Source organism: Fusarium subglutinans (genome assembly GCF_013396075.1).
Source record: "Fusarium subglutinans strain NRRL 66333 chromosome Unknown NRRL66333_c0000076, whole genome shotgun sequence".
NCBI lineage: Eukaryota > Fungi > Ascomycota > Sordariomycetes > Hypocreales > Nectriaceae > Fusarium > Fusarium subglutinans.
Window position 1 is genome coordinate 209,948 of NW_023502139.1, and position 19,752 is coordinate 229,699.

A 19,752-nucleotide genomic window follows, 5' to 3' on the forward strand; every position below is an offset into this window, starting at 1 on the left:
ACGAGCGCAGCGAGGACGAGCCCTCCGCTAGGAGCCCCCGGAGGGACATAGCTGACTCTATCAGACAGCCACGTCGCGCGAGCTGGAAGGGAGACATGCAGAGCGTTTACCAAGTTATTTGATGTTTACTTTGTTCATGTCCAATTGACTTTTGTTATCCTGAGATTGCCTATTCTGGAAGCGGGGCTGGTTGTAAGAAGGCGTTACATCACTCACCACCTTCTGAGAACATCAGAGGATAAAACATTTCATCAAGGATTATTGTGTCAAGCTTTGAAATCATCCTAAAATGTCTGCTCGCACGATGCTTCGACGCGTGCCGCTCCGTCATGTCTCATTCCGTCGTTACATCTCGACTCGCGATATGACGGCTGCAGATCTAAAGAAGCTCAAGGTTGATCAGCCCCGATTGATGGACACTCTTCACGACACTTGCAAATGGGGAACCGGAATCAGATGGGGAGAGTAAGTCTCGCGGCCCTCGTCAGATCAAGCTAACAGAATAGAAACCCGACCGACACAGGAATGTCACGGCTGGCACTTTCGGATTCAGATAAAACAGTGCGCGACTGGTTTGCTGAAACTACAAAGTCTCTCGGATGCAAAGTGACCGTTGATTCAATTGGAAACATCTTTGCAATTCGACCTGGCCGCAAAGATGGTCCCCCAACTGTGGCTGGAAGTCATTTGGATACCCAGCCCACCGGCGGTCGATACGACGGTATCCTCGGCATCCAAGCAGGGATCGAGATGCTCAAGCTTCTCCGAGACCACGATGTCGAGACAGAATACCCTGTCGGTGTGGTCAATTGGACAAAGTAAGTCCCCTCCCCAGAGACGACAGTTCTGACCACTTAGTGAGGAGGGCGCGCGATTCCCAATCAGCATGATGGCTTCTGGTGTTTGGGCTGACGCAATCTCGGAAGAGAGAGCCCACAACTTGAAGGAGGTATCCGGCAACGCAACAGTCAAATCCGAACTGCAGAGAATTGGGTACCTCGGCGACACGCCTGCAAGCTACAAGGCCATGCCAATCGGGGCGCATTTCGAGCTTCACATTGAACAGGGACCGATTCTCGAGAGGGCTGGAAAGAAGATTGGGGTCGTGCAAGGTGTTCAGGCCTACAAGTGGTTCACCATCGACATCACTGGACGAGGTATGGGACTCGTGAGCGCGACCAGATTATGGCTAACGGAATAGATGCCCACACTGGCTCGACGCCTTTCTCTGACCGGGCCGATGCTCTCCTACTTGCTGCACGATTGATCACTCACTCTCACCGACTGGCGACAAAGCACAACGCTCTTGCGTCGACTGGCATTCTGAACCTCACTCCAGGCAGCACAAACACCATTCCCGGCCACGTCAGCTTCACTCTCGACATTCGCTCTCCAACCGATGAGACAGTCGAGAAGCTTGAAGCGGAGCTGCGCCGCGACTTTGATCTGCTGGCCCAGGGAACAGATGTGGACGGAGTACTGGCTGGCTCAACTCCTGCTCTACCGCTGTCCCTCAAATGGCGAACCGACACAATCTCAACTGCGACGAAATTCCATCCAGATTGCATCCAAGCAGTCAGAGAATCCGCCGAGTCCATCCTTGGAAAAGATGCTGCTGTTGACATCTCTAGCGGCGCTGGTCACGACAGTGTCTACACAAACAAGCATTGCCCCACGACCATGATCTTCATCCCATGCAAAGGGGGCGTCAGTCATAACCCGGAAGAGTACTCGTCTCCTGAAGAGTGCGCAATTGGAGCAGAGGTCTTGTGTCAGGCAGTCGTCCGATATGATCAGAAGAGGGTATAGCAGTCAACATGATGAATATCCCTCCGGGGGCTCCTAGCGGAGGGCTCTCTCTCGCTTCGCTCGTGCGTGAAGTCAGGACAGGGCTTGTCTCTAGGTCATCGCAATCTTTAGGTTTATCACAATTCACATGTAGGGCTATCTGCGATGAACAAACTTTGCTTCTTGATAAATAACTTTGAGTACAGAACCACTTTCTTTGCTGCTTTTGTGACAAACTCTCCAGGTCAAACTTAACTGACGGTATACTTTCATGCAACTCACATAACTCTCAGTCTTAAAAGCTTGTTGACCGATGACTCACATTCTCTACTATAAATAAGACACTTGCCTCCCATCTACACTTTCCAAATCTTACCACCAAACCTCACCACCAAGTCTCAATCAAGTCTCACCACCAAACCGCAGCATGTCCGAAACAAACACCACCAAATCCGTTCGTGTTGCCCGTTCACAGCCATATCCTCCCGACAGCTACCATTCTCGATGTATCCCCTGCTGGATTCATGCAATCAAACGCCCTTACAACAATCCAGAAACTCCTTTCCGACGACGACTCGTCGAAGCACTTGGCGACATCGAATGGGTCACCATCGATGTGCATCGCATCGGATACGCGGAGTCCGAAGAAGCTCTGGAAGATCGGTGGCTGTGTCCCATCACTATATGCGTCTCAGTGAGGCCGGGCTCGACAACACCTGAGCAGGGCCAAGCAGCAGTCCTCAGATGCAAGCAAGTTTTTGACGAGTTCGATCGCCCCGATATGGAAGTCGACATCAGTGAGGACGTGCCATGGGACCCCTGGTTGTAGGCTAGCCCGAATCCTCACGATGCGAATATCCTGGCCATAGTTCGTTGGTGCCTTGAGGCATGGCATGGTCGAGCTCCTTTATGTTGTTCATGCGGTGGAATTTAGAGAGAAGCCTGCATGTATGGATGCTACGCCTTCATTGATACGAAAAATAAATGCTGTTGCACATCGTTCCTTGAACTGCACTCTGTAATGACTGTCCTACTGTACATGCCTCTTGACCTCCCGATCAACCCCAAGCCACAACATATCCGGCCGACTGTAGTGCCCACAGACATCCACAAAGCTCTTGCACCGTATAATCTCATCCAAATCAAGCGTGGCATACAAGATTCCCTCCTCAGATTGGGGCAAATCCTCTGTCAAGATCCTCCCATCAGGACCAAAGATCGCAGAGCTACCTCCTCCGGGGGTATTCATGACATCCCCCCCTTCTGTGTTCATGAGACTGATTCCATGTTCGCTTATGACGGCTGTCGCATGAAGGACAAAGGCTTGTGACTCGATTGCATATGTTTGGGATAATGCGCGGGCGCCTGTTCGTCAGTAAGGGTGAGTAAATGCGGAGGCGACTTACCTTCTCTCGACATGGACCACAATTCTTTCTCGTCCTTGTAGGGATGCAATGGCGGCCACGCAGCGACGTGGATCTGCTCACGGTGGCTGTAGAGGTAATACTTGAGCAGCGGCTGTATGTGTTCCCAGCAAGAGAGTGCTCCGACACGGCCGACCTTTGTATCGACAACACTTGTGAGAGCATCCCCAGAAGCATCACCGAAGATTGTTCTCTCCATATGGGTAGCTTTGATCTTGCGTCGAAGGGCTAGTAGCTTGCCGTCAGAGTCGATGATCGCCTGTGAGATGTACAGAGTATTGTGAAAGTTTTCCGAAAACCCAAGGACGACGGTTATATCGTTGTCGGCCGCGCATTGCTGGATTTTTGCCATCTCTGGACCATCGGTACGCATACAGTTCTTGATGTACCGGCTCGTGAGGTGTGTATCTCCTGGTCGTGCCCTTTCACGTTAGTCTTGTGAGCGTCCATGGATGTGAATACTCACCAGATCCAAGCAGGATATCCTGTAACCCAGCACTCAGGGAACGCCAGCAGTTGAGCACCCCCTCTGGCTGCCTCGCTGATCAACGCACAGGTCTTGTCGATTGAACCCTGCAAGTCAAGCCATTTGGGTTCAGCTTGGGTGACTGCGACTCTGACTTGAGTGACCTCGGAGGCGATTCCAAGCTTTGCCATTGGAGAGTCCTGTGTAGAAGAGTTGATCCTGTCGATTGAGTCCATGAACTGAAGTTGCCGGCCTTGAATTGATGCGTCGTGTGAATTGAAGCTGGCCTTTGGCAAGCCATATAAGACAGGTATCCGTATAAGTCCAACACATCAATCGTGAACCCCCACCAATCAACTTCGTATCAGCGGCGGAATCTTGACATCCGCCGCTAATCTCACTTATCGGCTCCCCCGCAAAGTCATCCCCGCGATCCAGTGCTATCAGCGGCGGCAGTTTCGCATCCGCCGCTAACAAGTGGGGCTGTTCATGATAGAGACGAGCGGAGCGAGACAGAGCCCTCCGCTAGGAGCCCCCGGAGGGATCTAAACGTGCCAGATACGATAGATACTTGATAATGCTTCCGAGTGTCGGGAGTTTCCCGTCTGTAGTCGCTGTCAATGATACAAACCACTGACATAAATAGACCATGGCAGTCCATTGTAGCCAGCGGCAGTCCCAGTACATGGGCTGGCGATGGGCTTTCTGGTTCCTTGCTGTCGCTTTCGCTGTTGGATTGATCATGGTCGTCTTTTTTCTCCCCGAGACCAAATGGGGCAGAGACGAAATAACATCGAGTGTTGGAAATGAAAAGACCGATGAAAAGACTGAAGAGGCTGCCCCAGATATCTCAACAGCAGCGGTCGCTCAATAGAAGAAGATCTGTGGAGTCCAACATCTCCAATTCGCCAGCGCAAAAGAACTACTGCCCGGTCTCGTCAGCCCAATTCTCATGCTTCGGCATCCTGTTGTCATATGGGGGTGCATCATGTGGTCAATCACCTTTACCTGGGTCATTGTTCTCGGTACTGTAGCTGACCAGATCTTTGGCGCTCCACCATACAGCCTCGACGCGACTCAGGTCGGACTCGTCATTGGCATCGCGCCTCTTGTTGGGTCTGCGCTCGGCACACTGATCTCTGGTTGGATGTCTGATCTTGCCGCGCACTACATGTCCGCCTTCAACGGAGGTCTGTACGAGCCTGAATTCCGACTCGTCGTCATTGTGCCTTCTGCAATCACCATGGCTGTCGGAGCCTTTGGCCTTGGCGATGCAATCGAACACTCCAAATCCACAATGGTTTGTTGTGTCTTCCTGGCTCTCATCAACTTTGGCGTCGGTGCAGGCTGCACAGGCATCGTCACGTATACCAATGATGTGTGTATGGATCGTGCAGGAAGCGCTTTCGGTCTGGCAATGGTATGTCTTCGTCTACTCCAAGGTCAGCACTAACTTTCGCAGCTTATCAAGAGTTCCTTTGCGTTTGGCCTCACCTTTATGCTCAACGACTACTATGCCACGAAAGGGCCGATGGTCTTTTTCAGTACCTGGGGAGGCTTGACATTGGGTATCTGTCTGACCACTGTTCCGCTGTATGTGTTTGGCAAGAGGATTCGAAGCTGGATGGGCCGATGGTGAGAGGGGCAGAACTTGAGACCTCTTGTGATGAAAAACCTGGGTGATTTGGGATATCAGATTAGTACTATAGACCAGACTTGGGTAGCTTTGTTGTCCCCTCCGGGGGCTCCTAGCGGAGGGCTCTTCCTCGCTGCGCTCGCTTTTTGAAGTAATCACCCATTGACCATTCCACACGAGCGCAGCGAGGAAGAGCCCTCCGCTAGGAGCCCCCCGGAGGGAACACAAAAAGATTGCTTTCGTCGCCTTCGTGAAACACCCATTCCCCCGTAGGCGTCGAGAGGTCAATAGTATCCAAACTGAGAGGCTCTTCGAGATTGGCAAACAGCATCCCCCAATCGAGGTCATTATCGTCGGTCTGGGGAGTCTCCTGTGTTGGTGCAACGAGGGGAACGCTGTGTCTCATGGGCAACGCAGACACGACCTTCCACCTGTTGGCCAGCTCTCTGAGAAGCAGTAGACCTCGCCTTGCCCTCGTCCACCTCTTCATCTTGTCCAATGCGTCAACACAGACGCGGAACCGGTGTACAGATTGGCCGCGAATCGTCGAGTTGGCGTATGTCACATTCAGCAGCAGGCTCACAGCGGCTGTAAGGACACAGTGTACTGCAAAGAACGGGGCGTTCTCCAGATTGGCTTCTTTGTCGTATTGTCGGATCAGTCTGACCAGGGCGTGTGCGGAGGTCATGTTTGTTCTGACGGATAATTGATGCACGGCACTGTCTTTCGGTTCTCGGAGATATGGCCGATGTATCAGAAGTAGCGACATGTTGTAGACCATGTGAAGGAGGATGACTTGGGGGCTCATGTTGTTCTTTCGGAGTTCAAGGTCGCGGCCTATCTGGCGGAAGAAGTTCATGTGGTGATCTCGGGCTTCTGAGAGAAGCTGATGTCGTTCGAAATGTTCAAGCTCGCCGAACTCGAAGGAATATCTGTGCAGTTAGCTTTGAACTCTGTCTCTGCAGGGCCCTCACATTTTGTCCATGTATCGGTCGTGAATGAACCACATCTGGCAGTGCGCGTCAAAGATCGCGTCCTCTGTTGTGGGGTTGCTGCATGCTTTGAGGTATGGTGTCGCTCGAACTCTCCGCCAGGGAATCATGCAATTTCGCCCAAGCATCGAGGTGGAATTTCTAGACGTATTAGCATCCCATTCTTTGCTCGGTTCCGAGACCTACCTGTCCATCAAAAAGACCGACCAGAACGTCTGCACACGTACGCTCTTGTCGATGTCTGAAGGCGGCCCAATTGGTATCTGCATGACATTCTCCAAGGAGCTCACGTGCAGCCCGAGGTGAACTACAAGACTCGCCGCCATAGCTGTGATGTCAGCTTGTGTGAGCTTCAGATGACGGATACATACAATTGTACAGCCATGCATTGTTCTCGTTCTCCAATGCTAGCTCGCGCCACGTCAATATGGCTAGAGCTTGTATCGTCACGACGCTGGGGATTGTACGGCAGCACTTCATCACGATCGCCTCAGCTCGGTCCGCATACACCTGTCTCTGTGAATCGGCGAAAAGACTCGCTGCTGCCAGGACTGACGCTTGCAATAGCTCACTATCGAGACTCTCTGGCGCTTTGAGCGTCTCAATCACGGGCGGGGGAACGAAATGGTGGACCGAATTGATGTGCTGTCGGAACAGGTCGAGTAATACTTGGATACTCTCTTCTGCCTCAGGGCCGGTGGACTGAGTCTCAATGCCATGGCCACTGACCGGGAAGCAGAAGCTACCAGATGGGCCAACAAAGGATGTCTCTCCACTGCCGTGAAGGTTCATCCGCCACATCATTGAGCTCACGTCATTGATGGCAGAGCTTTGGATGTCATCTCGGGGACCGTCAAAGTACCAACGTCATCATCGAGGGTGCTTGGTGCGAAGTTTGGAAGACTAGCATGTCCGCATGCAGCCTCGAGCTTGCGTACGTAGTCTTTGAGGGCAAGGAGTTCATCTTCAAGGTTGGATACAAGCTCGGAGTCTCTCTGCTTCCTTGTCAAGTTAGCGAGCGAACAAGACGGTTGAATGCCATACCTCTTGGGTCTTTCGAGCACGTAGATACATTCAATGTTATTCTTGAAACATGACGAGCACGGGTAGTTTCCGTCGCACTGCGATTGTTAGCGCTGTAGTCACAGACAGAATGACTGACCTTTCGCTTCCTTCTCCGACACGTCTCACAGGCTTTGGCGACTCTGGGCCTGGTTTCTGGATTTGGGTCTTGGCCGGGGTATCCAAGGGGGGCATAGCCGCCCGTCGTGCAAGGAAATCCCAGGTTTTCCATGATGTTGGTGACGGATGGAGGTGGATGGAGGGGTCGGTGCCATTTAACGATGACTCAGCCGGGTAGTTCCCGAGCCAAGGAACAGAGGATTATGAGGGAGGCTGAGAGATAACGGTCATGAGTGCTTCATTGGGAGACTGTCGGATAATGATGCAACCCGATAGTATCAGTTGTCGTCTATTATCTTGTCTAAAAGTACTTCTGAGTTTGGGCAAAATGCATGCCTGCAGCAAAGTGAAACAGTTTGGCCGCAACAACTGTACGCTCTCTCTTGGAGTACTCAACCAAACGCTCATACAACTGGGACAAAGGAATGATCTCCCGTTGGATGTGCTCTCCATCATCAAGTCTTTGCTCCGGCTCTTCATCATTCTCGCCCAATTGAACCTCCACCATTGCCAGTTGCATGTTGGCGTTTGTCATTCCGGGATCAGCGGCTTGCGCAGGACTGACACTCAAAACCTTGCAGTCGTACCCAGTCTCCTCCTTGAATTCTCGAACAGCCGCTTCTTCAGCAGTCTCTTCAGCGTCGATGAGTCCAGCGGGCCATTCGATGGTGTAGGCGTCAAGAGGGGGTCGGTACTGAATGACGAGCAGAGTGGACGCAGGCTTTGATGGGTGGAGGAGAATATTTCCCATTGCGACAGCATCGACGCCTGACTTCCCTCTTGTTTTTCGTGTTGCGACCTCCCATGTTCGTGCCTTGCCGACTTGATCGACGTACTCAATCTTTTTGAGGGTTATCCACTTTGCCTCGTCGACCGGGAGGTCAGAGGTTTTGGTGATGACGGGTTCTTGTGTTTTCTGAGACATTGTGAATGATCGGGTAAGGGAGAGACGAAAGCGCGGCTTGAAGCACTGGCGAAGAGGGTGACGGAGCATGTGGTTGAGTTGTGAGGGATTGAGGATGAGGTGAGCGGGGATGACAGTGCAATACCGTGCGTATACTGTACGTCGGCACTGTAGCTCAGTCATCACGACATTCGGTTGGTGTTAGTTTATAGGTGTTTGGGTGTTGACTTGCACTCTTATTCAGTCTATCTTATGTATTCGTGTGGACTTGTTTTGTGGTCCGCATTGTCATTCCGACGGTTTAGGGTATTTTCAACAAATGAATCATCACCAGGAACATGTACACGTTGGCGACAAGTTTATACATATGGATCTCAAGAGCGTTTCATTTAGTGTTCCCAAAATTATTATGACCAATCCAAGTTCATCCAAAATTATGACAACTTCCTGAGTCAATGACAAAATCCCGACTTGTGAGGCGATGTCTTGATTCAATACAATCTCATATGAGTTACTCGTGATCATGACAATTGACCCTCAAGCCCTGAGCCCTAGCTATGATTAACAACCTCAACTGATGGAAATAGAACAAAGTGATCATTGATTGATAGTTGTGTGATAGTATATCCTCAATTGAGTTTGATCTGAAGAAGTTCTATTCATAAAGCAGTAAAGCAAGTCATACCAGTACGTTTATTGTGAAGCAAAGTTTATCCAGATTTCATCAATCGACAGTTTGTACAGATTGTGACGAGCCTATGATCATAACGCTCGCGGTTTGACTGTGTCACCAGTTTCGAGGCAGCTGCCTTGCTAATCGGCAGATTGCCACCAGGCACCCCTGGGAACAAGTTCATTATTTGCCCCTTCAGCATCTTTCACTGTTGTAGCAGATATCGCAAACTCTGGATGCTGCTCCAGAGAGGTATGTTGTGTTGTGCTGGGGATAGCAGTGGGCTGTTCAGGCACGGTGGAAACCACCAACCCCATGTTTTGGCGATTCGAAAGCTCGTGGGATTGCGGAATTCCGAGGCGATGTTCTAGTACAGCGACCCTTTGTTGGAGCAGACTGTCCCGACGGCTCTTGAAGTGAAAATTGACATGGGCGGAGAATTGATCGTCCAAAAGTTTGCCAACTTTGCTGTCGGTTTCTCTGCGTGCAGTACTCAGTAAATCGATCTGCCTTTGCTTATCGGCAAGTTGCACTCCCAGATCATCAACCTTACTCTGTAAGTCAGTGATCTTTCTCTCCTGTTCCGCCGTAATCTCACGCTGCTGCTTCATGAAGTCATTCAGTCTCTTATTCATTTGAGTCTCGAGGCTTGACTGCAGCGCTGGTGGCAGAGCCGCTGGAAAGCCCGCTTCCGGTGCGACATCGTCGGTAGCCATCATGTCCTCTCCGGACCCAGCTCCTTCTTCCAAACAGGAGTGCTCTGACGAGTCGAATACATTTTCGGCATGATCGTTACCTGTGCCGATCTCATCTGTAGGATTTTCATCCTCAGGGGATGGCGGCTGTGGATTGACATCTACACTCTCATCTTGGTCGGACGAAGGCACAGGTGAACTGGGACTGTAAGTCTGTCGGTAGATGTCTTTGTGTAATAATTCAAACAACTCTGGGAGCTGTCTTATTGCAGGCGCATCTCGACCCTGCTTCACAATCTTCCACGCTTTCCATGCTTCGGAAACAGGATATCGCATGTCCTCCTCTGGCCACTCCATGGTATCAACCGCTTTTTCCAAAGCCTGGAGATCCCAGAGAGTGACAGGAAGCACATCAAATCCCAGATTCTCGCGAAACTCTTCTACAACCGGTGGACGAGGAGATCCGTGGCTTGCAACGGTTTCGCCAACATGGTATAGAAAGTCTGACCATTGAGTCGGGTCACGCCCTTGGGCGACAACCTCTTCTCTTGCAGACTTGTGCATCGCGTGAATGGGCTCAGGAGCCAAGGAATTGCCAATTCTTTGACTGACGAGCTCTAGAGCTGGGCAATATCCGCTGTATTGCTCATGCGGCCATGCACGACGGTCATCAAGACGGCAGGCGACAGCATATTGCATTGCCCAAATGATATGATGCTTATTCCTACCAAAGCCAGGGTGAACAATCAGTGCCGGGAGAAGGATACAGAAAGTATCGGAGTAGATTGACTCAATACCCGAATTGTCCCTCGACACTGGTTGGTACCGCAAGCTGTGGATAGGCGATATCATAGTAATGGGAGCCAGGCCAACAACCCGAATGCTCGTCTTAAACAAGGTCAGCAATGCGGCATGCTGACCCTGATTAATCTTTGCAGAATGGGTTTTGGCAGGCGACGCGTCCCAGTAACCAGAGATAACAGCTTCATCGTCGTCAGACCAACCTTCAGGAGTAGGCTGGGTGATCCTTCTGACAATTTCAGCTGCAGTCGACTTAGTCACTGGACGGCGCCTATCAAACAAGTGCTTGGCATGTTCAAGGGCCTCTTCACTTGGACTATCGTCCTCCTCATCGACGTCAGGGCGTTTACTGGGAGGTTCATCTTGTGGAGCACTCGTGGCAGCTCGCTTTGGTCGTCGGTCGCTCATGTCGGAAGGTCTTGTGCTATCATCTATGTCAGCCATTCTGTCATAAAAGCGCGTGTTCTCTGAGTGCGTACATATTGGGTGGTGATGAGCGATGATAAGTACGACGTTGTTGAACGAGTCGCTACCAGCAGCATCAGGAGTGGGCTAACGTATTTCTCTACTCTTCACGCTGCCATTCAACGTATAACCCCACTATTTGCCATGACTACCTTCTACCTGACCTTCTACCTGGTACTCTCTCTCCACCTTCAACCCATCTCAACTCAAACCATCCAGCCTTTTTCCCCGACCACACCAAAACGTAAGTTTAGTCAGTATGTGATTCGTTTCTAAATTTAGAAGTCAGTCACGATGACTTCCCACGACGTCGTAGAGCTCGCCCTCCGTAACCGCATCGCAGAGCTTAAAGCAGAACTGCGAGAGACAAAAGTCCGCTACACGGCCCTCGAGACCAAGGCGAAAGACAACGCCAAGAAGCTTGCCGACATCGCATCTATCATTCAAAACGACATTATGGGGGAGACCGCCACCTATAAGGCTAAGCCTTAGGTCTCGAACACAGCATGTCTGGGGGTTATGGCGCCAGCAATACCGACTGTACGGACTATCAGGCCATACAAGTCGTAAGCGCTCTTATGGACGAGGATGGAGTGGATGAGCTTCAAAATTACATGACCTAGGTGAACTGTGACCACTATCAGAGGTCGATGAACGGAGTGGGCAGTCGGGTCGTATCAGTTGATCAAGACACACCACCTTGCGCCATCATTCACATACATTGAAATTTCCCAAAGCCCTATATCCGACGTCGTAAATAATTGGTGAAACATAATGACTTTGTCTGCAAAGATCATCACAAACATTCCCTTCTCCGACATTCTCGTGTCAACTGATCACGCTACGATAAATGTCCGTGGGATAGAATAACTGGAATTGCGAATGCTGGTTCACGTGAAGTGTATATCGTCAAATTCAAAACTTTTCCATCGCAACTGGAACGACAATCTGTGTAAGTAATGCTGAGCCATCTCCAGCCATAAAAAGGGGAAATTATACTCAAGCTTCGTTTGATCGCCCATAGGAAACGTGACGAATTGTGAGTCTGTCGAAAAGCGTCTTTGCGCAACAATTCTACTGTTTCAAGATGCCGTTTCTCTGACCCGTAGAATACTCCAATCTTCCTATGCTTCAGAAGCAGGATAAATCGGGTCTTGTGTGGCCATGCCATGGGAGTATTGGAATTGTGCATGACGTGAAGATTCCCGAATGTGATAGGCTTTGATGGAATACTCGGGGCATCAGTTGCTGATTTGCTTTGGGAAGCTCTGGTTATGGAATCATCGAGTCGGCTTTGGGCGGCTTTTGCGGCCGCGTTTCGGTCCGCGGGCTGCATTTGCTAGAACATATTCGTGGTAAGCGTTACTGCGCCGAAATTCGATCAATGATCCCCGGCTTCACTTACCGCCGTAACTGTCTTTTTGTACAAGGCCTTGATGACTGCAAGCCGTCTACAAGAGCGCCTCTCGCGAAAACAGTGAGAGGCACTGTATCTGAGAGCTGCGACAAACGGTCACAACTTTTGTTGAAGGTGAGGCCTGTGGCGTCCGATCAGGGCGAAGGAATGTTTCAGGCGGGTAATGGTTTCGAAGCGGTGATGCTGAGATAGTGTTGTTTCACTGCAATATGCCCTTCTTGTGGTCGTCAAAACAATGAGGCTATGCTCGAGAGCGGTGAGACGTTGTGGGCGTGGCTGAGACAAGGTTCCAACTCAAAGATGTGACCAATTACACAATGGACACGGTCTTGAATAGGCAATTCCATGGTCAGACCCTGTCCATGATCCACATAGAAGTTAGTCGCGGATCAGGAGGTGGATCGCGCCACCGACGGAGTAACGACGGCAGAATCAAATACGACGGCTTTCGGGAATCTAAGGGGCGTGGCGCGTGCCAGAGTAGGTAAGCCGAGCAACCTCAGCGCCGAGCTCGAGTCAGCTGATGAGACGCTATAAAGCACAAGCCACCACAAGCACTGGAATGGATCTGGGCTGGGACCATCGAGGAGATAGCGGGAGGCTTGCGGCGAGCGCTTTCGACAGGATAGGACAGCTTGGATGAGTTGGTAGGTCGAGTACATGAGGGTCGGTGTCCAAAGCGAGGAGGGTTGATCTCTGAACTCGTAGTCTGATGGCGATGCGCGAAGAGCTCCAAGTGTTGTTCCTGAGACAAATGTCAGTTTTTGGCTCGAAACTCGGTTGATTACTGACCTGGTTTTGAAGCGATGAACTCGAGCGCGCTCAGTCAGCAGGAGAGACGCTCGAAGCTCAAGAGATGCAACCTAGTCATTCGGAGAGTACTGGAGGACCAGGCTGACGGTTAGGGAAGGCCTTCACTAAGATCGCGGTTGGAGTAAAGATCTTGGTTGGAGTAAAGATCTTGGTTGATGTTCAATGCGTTGCGGTTGGAGGGCGATTCGTGTCGCCAAAAGTACACGTGTGTCTTCAATGAAATGATCATTAAGTGTGAGAATTTGCTTGAGCTGTAACTCCGTAATGACGGAGCTTTGTTGTTCAAAATTTGGATCCCCGACCGCGTTTCGGTGGGGCTGTCGGCTGTCGCAGTACCCTCTACTATACACTTGGCTAAATGACGAAAGTTCCAAGGGCGAAGCTCTACCTACTGGATTCCCATGGTCGCAAGAGGTCGCCAAGGAGATCGCCTGGCGTCAACGTGGACGGTATGTCCAGGGGCTGCAGACTGAGTTTGACAGTTCGGGCCATGACCGAGAGATGCTGCCGAAGGATGTGACAACCTCGACGCTGGACGCAGTATACGTCAATCATGTGGCCAAGGACGGCGCAACCTGGATTGTAGATCTTGCCAAGAGGGTGCTCGGTGAAGGGAGTCACAATGGATCAACTTAGCTGTACGGTTGAGACTAGATGTGAGTTCGTGGGTGCTGGGAAGATAAAGTTCAGTTATGTATAAGATCAAAAATGGCTAGGAAAGTCTGAATAAGCTCGTTGTGAGGAAACTTGTCATTCTACTTGCCATCGTTGCCTCTCAATCAGTAAAAAGATCCAAGATACCCACATGAGGCCATCATGTCTCCCGAGCTTTTGGAACTCTGCCGTAGTCCGGACGATCTTGACACGATCACTTGAGAGTCGTAAGTAATGTTACAGACATGGCCACATGTTTCATGATTTGATGTCACAGTAAATCACCAATGAAGATAGTATTAGTCGAAGAAAAGGCAAAGAAAGAGGTGCTGATTGTATTCGTAGTCATGTCCATGTACCTCCATTCCTGATGTCAATTCCGACCCCCGTTCATCTCCCGACTGTCGTATTGATTCTACTTCTTTGGCTCCTCAATGATCCCACCGCGGGACTCGATCTGTTTCATGATCTCCTCTTTCTGTTTCTGAAGCTTCTCCATGTCATTGAGGACATGCAGGAGTTGGCCCGCGAGAGATTTGAGCGCGTTGATGCCTGGTAGATGGTTAGCGGCAAGTGAATTTCGGATTTGGCGAGACTTACCAGTGCCAGGTGAGGTGTTGGGACCACCAGAAGCACGCTCAGCTCTGGTTATGCCATATTCACGCTCAAGGTTTGTGTGACGGAACGCATCTTCAAAGGCGGCTTGACCACATTCCGCTTTGCTCATTGCATACAGGGTCTCACCACCTGGACAGTGAATGATGACTGGGGGACGCGGGGCCGAGCTGGATTGGTTGGTGTCCATGGTAGAGAAGGGAATTTGATTTGGTTGAGAGGAAGATAAAGCCAAGAAGTTTTTATGTGAAGGAAAATCAAGAATGGGAACAGTGAGAATGGAGAGGAATCCACACAAAAGGGTAAAGTGAACTCTTGGCCTCAGGCTCAACTTGTGCCATTATTTTCCCAGTGGGTCAGTGAATAATGTCGAGGGTGGTCCACGGGGCAATGAATTCGAGTGAGCTCATGGGGGGAGGGGAACTCGGTGTTCATTTTTCTTATCTATTAAATAAAGCAAGACCGAGTTGTCCAGCATTGTTTGTTTAAATTATATTTACTTTTGCATGGGCCCAGTGTTGGTGAAAAAGTATACGACAAATCAAACATTACACATATTTAGAGTCATTAAATGGGCGTCAATGATGTGGTATTCAGCTAAACCTCCCCTTTGTATTACCAGAACCAGCCCAATGATCATCGCCATATCCTTCCCACCATGCTATTCTTCTCATGTTGCCTTTTGGCCGCGGCTAGGGGCTCCGACTGTAGTAGAAGATGAAGGCTCTTCCTGAACCTGGGTGGAAGGCTCAGACTTTCGCAGACTCGCCATCAATTCTTTAAAGTCCTTTACCAGCTCTTCATCAACGATATCAGGCCCGGCGACCTCGGGGAAATTGCTAGTGTTGGTCAATCCCAAATCATGAGGAGAAATCCCGTAGAAGAGCATATACTTCCCCTCCGATTCCACCGACCATTCCGTGGACATGAAGCTTGCAGGTTCATACTCCGGAACGATGTTCGGTCCATATGGGGAATATGTTCGAACATAGTCGTTGCCCCCAAGCTCCTCGTCTCTCAAACGTACTACAGCCAGGAGGTTGTATTCCATTGGATGCCCCTTCTTGAAAGCAAGAGTTGGGCCTTCTTCTATCTCTTCCCAGACTGGCAAATTCAAAGTTCGTCTCAGCGAGAACGAGTTCTTGTCTCCCTGGCCTTGGGTGCATGTGAACAGCACCCTGACCACCCATGGCTGACTGGGAACAAAGCATGCTGGTATGTCGGACCATTTGCATAGGGCAAGATAAAAAACAAGACGGCCATCACGGCATTGCACGATGCTTGACGTAGCTATATCGTCCATCGACATATTGATTGCCTCGCCAGTGTCTGTATTGAAAGGCGGCTCACTCAGGCGAAAGACATCCTTTGACCAAAAGGTCTTGTTCATGAGACTCGAACAGCAAAGGTCATAGAAAGATGCATTTGGATCGAGCTTGATATCTTTCAGGGTCTTTTCAACTTCGGATCTTGCCATTGTGGCATTGCTTTCTTCGACTGATCCTTGGCCGAAAACATGCCAGGCATGACCCAAAATTGGATTCATGCGCTCGGACTCTTGGACCCAGCCAAGGTCTTCGGAAACACCATGGGCCAACATGGCAAAGCTGTAGATGCGTCTCAGGACAACTATCAAGCAGTCCATACCGGAGGTATTCTTTGAGCCATGCCAAAGTGGAGGGCGGGTGTCGAGGATGCTGGCAGCAATGCGCCTATCGTCGAACTCATAATCGTAGCATTGTCGTATGTCGCTCGAGCTCGGGGTGTCGCTTGTGTCCATATTGAGGAATCTAATAATATTAGCAATAAGTAGCCGCTCTCAAGAAAAGACTTACGAGAGTAATGCTGGCAAGATCAGTCACTTGCGTAACGGTGGGCTGGTTTGTGGGTGATGGAGAATGTTTGCCAGTGCTGATTCAATGCTTGCTCGGTGAAACATCGGCGGGAAATTCAAGTAGAGCTCAGGGCCTGTGACTGGCATTCTCATGCGGAAGCCTTTCTCAACATCACAGCACCTTGGTTGCGTTTTAAGTGTATCAATCAATACACAGTATGTACCACGGGTCCAACTACAATCCTCTGCCGATATCTGACCATCGATAGATTCATCATGTCTTTACAAGAAGACCTCGAGGCGTACCTCCAAGATTACCTCGACGCACCAAATGTCGGGAAGGGTGAACCGGCAGCTCGATTTTGCCACGTCGAGATACCGCCATATCGGCTGGAAATAGACGTCATGGAAATGTTTCGTCAATTCTTTAGCAAGACAGATACACAACTCTTTTTTGTTGCCCCGGATATGGAGATCGAGCAAGGCTTGGAGCTTGGTATGGATGATACAACAACATCCTATTCGTATGATCAGTTTTTGGACATCATACAGAAGAACATTCTCTCAGAGCAAGGGGTTGCGTCTACTATCTGGAAGAAGTCTGTGGCAGGCGGATGGCTAGAAGACTGCATCTTGCCGCCAGACTCGGTAATAGTGATGCAAATCGACCCCAACATGCCGGCTGGGTGTGTGTTGTCACTGGCCGGTATTGTCGAATGGGCCGTTGACGTCTCCTCTGATCTGGTCTGTAGTATTGATGAGATCCTAAGTTTACCTAAATCTTTCCATAACTTAGACGAGAAGTCCAAGACTTTTACCTTGCTCAGCTTTACCTACAGAGTTGGAAACCTTGAACACCTGTTTCTATAACGTGAAGATGTGAGCCGGCAGATGTATGAGCATCAAGAGGATGAGACATTTGTTTGAGTAGCCATCAATTCAAACACTATCAACGTACGTTCAACACGTCTGATCAAAGTGGTGGTGCCCTCTTTCCTTGCCTTGCCCCGGCATACCCAGATATCTGTTTCGCCTGCGTTTCTTGTCTGGGAACTCAGATACGACTCCGTTAAATGTTGACATTTGCAACGGATGACGACTGTGATTTCGTTAGATCATATTCACCACTTTTGGGAGATTAACTTACGTTGTGTATCTGAGTTCCCAGACATATTCCATTGAATGTTGACAATGTTTTGGATCCGCGAAGAAGTCAACTGGAACTTGGTTAGACCGCTTTCAATAATTGTCGGGTTAAACTTACTTCTTATCTCTGGGAACTCAGACACGATGCCTTTGAAGATTGACATTGCCAATCGACTGTGATTCTGTTAGACTATGTTCCGATTGCCGAGGAGTAACTTACTTTGTGTGTCTGAGTTCCCAGACATAATCCAGATGTGTGCTCGATCAGATTCGGGTTGGCGAACCATGGTTCGCCCCGGATATCCTGTGTAGAGGTGTGGACTCCGGGGAATAGCGTTTACGAACCATGGCTTGCCTCGAATATCTCCTGTGTATCGATGCGTCGTATGCCTCGTTGCAGAGGGCTTTTTGTCGAGGGTCTCGATTCCAGACGTGTACTCGATCATATTCGGATTCCGAACCATGGTTCGCCCCGGATATCCTGTGTGGGGATTTGGATTCCGGGGAGTAGCGTTTACGAACCATGGCTCGCTCCGGATATCTCCTGTGTATGGATGCCTCGTTGCAGAGGGCTTATTCTCGAGGGTATTGATGCCGACGTGTACTCGATCAGATTCGGATTTCGGGAAATGGTATTCACAAACCATGGTTCGCCCCGGATATCCACCCTGTGTAGAGGTGTGGTGGAATCCGGGAATTTGAGTTGGCGAACCATGGTTCGTTCCGGCTTTCTGTTCGGTCAGATTAGATTCAAAAGGTTTGCTTGGGGGGCATTGACGAACCTTAGTCCCGGGGTCGTCCGGCCGGCATATGAAGCAACTTTGTTTGCGGAAAACGTGGGAACGGCGAAGGGTGACGGGGGGGTAAACACGAGACTGAATTTGGTGGTAGATTGGTGGAAGCCAGTCTCGTGTATCCCCCCCTTTGTGCAGGGTTGAAAGGCAGTGTTGGATTTTGGAAAGGGTGTTGATGCCCGATGTCTGCTTGGTAAGCTTAGATTTTGGGGGTGGAGATGCATTGGGGATTGCATGACGAACCACTGTTCAATCCGAATATCTCCTGTGTAAAGAATTGCTTTTTGTCTTGAAGACTGCAGCTGCGGGAGAGATGGTTCGGTGTGAAGAATGAGTGATGGATGGTGAGGTATAATGATGAAGAGTGAGGAAAAATGATGAAGAGTGAAGAATGAAAAATGGAGAGAAGCTGGACGGGGAGTTCTTTTTATAGCTGCGTCTGGGTCTGGCACACTCCTTCCTCAGGACGCAATGGGCTTACCTCTCATGGACAATCGTTCCTGCAGATCCTGTGAATCAGAGCCAAAGATCAGGAAATACCGGCAGTTCATCGACGACGTCTCACCTTCCCTAAGGACGACCATGTCCAATTGGGGATAAGATGATGCGTCACTGCTGACTACGCCTACTGATGAGCTGATTTGTCACTGCGTCCAGTCAATACTTGCTCAAGACGGGATCGTCTACTCGATGATTCACCTGCCTTTTAGCCGTGATAAGGAAGATGGATTATATGCGTGTTGATTCCAAGGTCTTGAAATCGCGAGCAGGTGTCTCTCTGATAGTTAGGGTTGCAGGCCGCCCTTTAAGATTACGTCCAAAGTACACCAGAACAAAGCATTTTATTTATACTATACTAATAATATTAGGCTACTCTGTAGCTTATATAGGCACTTTAAATCCTCCCCTTATCTTATCTTAATAGTCAGGGTCCTAAACTTTATTATCTTCTATTCCTAAATTACTATTATTATTATTATTAGCAATGCTAAGACTATCTAACATTTCGTTTATATTATAGTTTTTAAAGTATATTCTCTGTTAATAGGGCTAGCTAGTATCTTCTATATTTATAGTATTAGCTTAAATATATTAGTTATATTTTAGCTAGTAGTAATTATATATAAAGTCTTACCTTTAAGTAAATCTTTTTATAGTTTAGTAAGTAATAAATAATTTAGATTAATTTTATAGATAAAGGATATAAAGAGTAAAGTAACTTAATTATTATCTTTCTCTATATAATTATAATTACAGTCCTAAATTTCCTTAAGTTTATTATAAAGATTAGTTAAGGCTTTACTAGTAAGAAGATAAAAGTTTAAGTATTTACCCTAATTAAAAATACTTAATATAATAGTAGCTAAGTCTAACTTAACTTTCTTAATAATAGCCTTTTTAGTATTTAATAATAGTATAAGGTTTATCTTTAGGCTTTTATTAACTTTTCTTT

At 49.2% G+C, this 19,752-nt stretch overlaps 10 protein-coding genes across 10 annotated transcripts; 5 read left to right on the forward strand and 5 right to left on the reverse strand.

Annotated features, from left to right (window-relative positions):
* Positions 1 to 289: 289 nt before the first annotated feature.
* On the forward strand, positions 290 to 1,809 carry FSUBG_6854 (beta-alanine synthase; the record flags this gene model as incomplete). The annotated part of the gene is made up of 4 exons (XM_036685097.1): positions 290 to 465; positions 507 to 818; positions 859 to 1,157; positions 1,202 to 1,809. 4 exons carry the CDS (start codon positions 290 to 292, stop codon positions 1,807 to 1,809), a joined length of 1,395 nt encoding a protein of 464 aa, XP_036537706.1.
* A 406-nt stretch (positions 1,810 to 2,215) lies between these two features.
* On the forward strand, positions 2,216 to 2,617 carry FSUBG_6855 (uncharacterized protein; the record flags this gene model as incomplete). The annotated part of the gene is made up of 1 exon (XM_036685098.1): positions 2,216 to 2,617. One exon carries the CDS (start codon positions 2,216 to 2,218, stop codon positions 2,615 to 2,617), a length of 402 nt encoding a protein of 133 aa, XP_036537707.1.
* A 1-nt stretch (position 2,618) lies between these two features.
* FSUBG_6856 (aliphatic nitrilase) lies at positions 2,619 to 3,914 on the reverse strand (the record flags this gene model as incomplete). The annotated part of the gene is made up of 5 exons (XM_036685099.1): positions 2,619 to 2,730; positions 2,946 to 3,153; positions 3,195 to 3,471; positions 3,523 to 3,634; positions 3,679 to 3,914. 5 exons carry the CDS (start codon positions 3,912 to 3,914, stop codon positions 2,619 to 2,621), a joined length of 945 nt encoding a protein of 314 aa, XP_036537708.1.
* A 752-nt stretch (positions 3,915 to 4,666) lies between these two features.
* FSUBG_6857 (transporter HOL1) lies at positions 4,667 to 5,317 on the forward strand (the record flags this gene model as incomplete). Its single annotated transcript, XM_036685100.1, has 2 exons — positions 4,667 to 5,098; positions 5,141 to 5,317. The coding sequence occupies 2 exons, from the start codon at positions 4,667 to 4,669 to the stop codon at positions 5,315 to 5,317; spliced, it is 609 nt and encodes a 202-aa protein (XP_036537709.1).
* Positions 5,318 to 5,516: 199 nt separating this feature from the next.
* Positions 5,517 to 8,413, reverse strand: FSUBG_6858 (Nudix hydrolase; the record flags this gene model as incomplete). Its single annotated transcript, XM_036685101.1, has 6 exons — positions 5,517 to 6,246; positions 6,289 to 6,447; positions 6,493 to 6,634; positions 6,678 to 7,081; positions 7,120 to 7,359; positions 7,800 to 8,413. The coding sequence occupies 6 exons, from the start codon at positions 8,411 to 8,413 to the stop codon at positions 5,517 to 5,519; spliced, it is 2,289 nt and encodes a 762-aa protein (XP_036537710.1).
* A 792-nt stretch (positions 8,414 to 9,205) lies between these two features.
* FSUBG_6859 (uncharacterized protein) lies at positions 9,206 to 11,005 on the reverse strand (the record flags this gene model as incomplete). The annotated part of the gene is made up of 1 exon (XM_036685102.1): positions 9,206 to 11,005. The coding sequence occupies one exon, from the start codon at positions 11,003 to 11,005 to the stop codon at positions 9,206 to 9,208; it is 1,800 nt and encodes a 599-aa protein (XP_036537711.1).
* A 165-nt stretch (positions 11,006 to 11,170) lies between these two features.
* Positions 11,171 to 11,518, forward strand: FSUBG_6860 (uncharacterized protein; the record flags this gene model as incomplete). The annotated part of the gene is made up of 2 exons (XM_036685104.1): positions 11,171 to 11,270; positions 11,316 to 11,518. 2 exons carry the CDS (start codon positions 11,171 to 11,173, stop codon positions 11,516 to 11,518), a joined length of 303 nt encoding a protein of 100 aa, XP_036537712.1.
* Positions 11,519 to 14,325: 2,807 nt separating this feature from the next.
* Positions 14,326 to 14,715, reverse strand: FSUBG_6861 (uncharacterized protein; the record flags this gene model as incomplete). The annotated part of the gene is made up of 2 exons (XM_036685105.1): positions 14,326 to 14,462; positions 14,511 to 14,715. 2 exons carry the CDS (start codon positions 14,713 to 14,715, stop codon positions 14,326 to 14,328), a joined length of 342 nt encoding a protein of 113 aa, XP_036537713.1.
* Positions 14,716 to 15,195: 480 nt separating this feature from the next.
* On the reverse strand, positions 15,196 to 16,305 carry FSUBG_6862 (uncharacterized protein; the record flags this gene model as incomplete). The annotated part of the gene is made up of 1 exon (XM_036685106.1): positions 15,196 to 16,305. One exon carries the CDS (start codon positions 16,303 to 16,305, stop codon positions 15,196 to 15,198), a length of 1,110 nt encoding a protein of 369 aa, XP_036537714.1.
* Positions 16,306 to 16,635: 330 nt separating this feature from the next.
* Positions 16,636 to 17,229, forward strand: FSUBG_6863 (uncharacterized protein; the record flags this gene model as incomplete). The annotated part of the gene is made up of 1 exon (XM_036685107.1): positions 16,636 to 17,229. The coding sequence occupies one exon, from the start codon at positions 16,636 to 16,638 to the stop codon at positions 17,227 to 17,229; it is 594 nt and encodes a 197-aa protein (XP_036537715.1).
* Between the last annotated feature and the right edge of the window lie 2,523 nt (positions 17,230 to 19,752).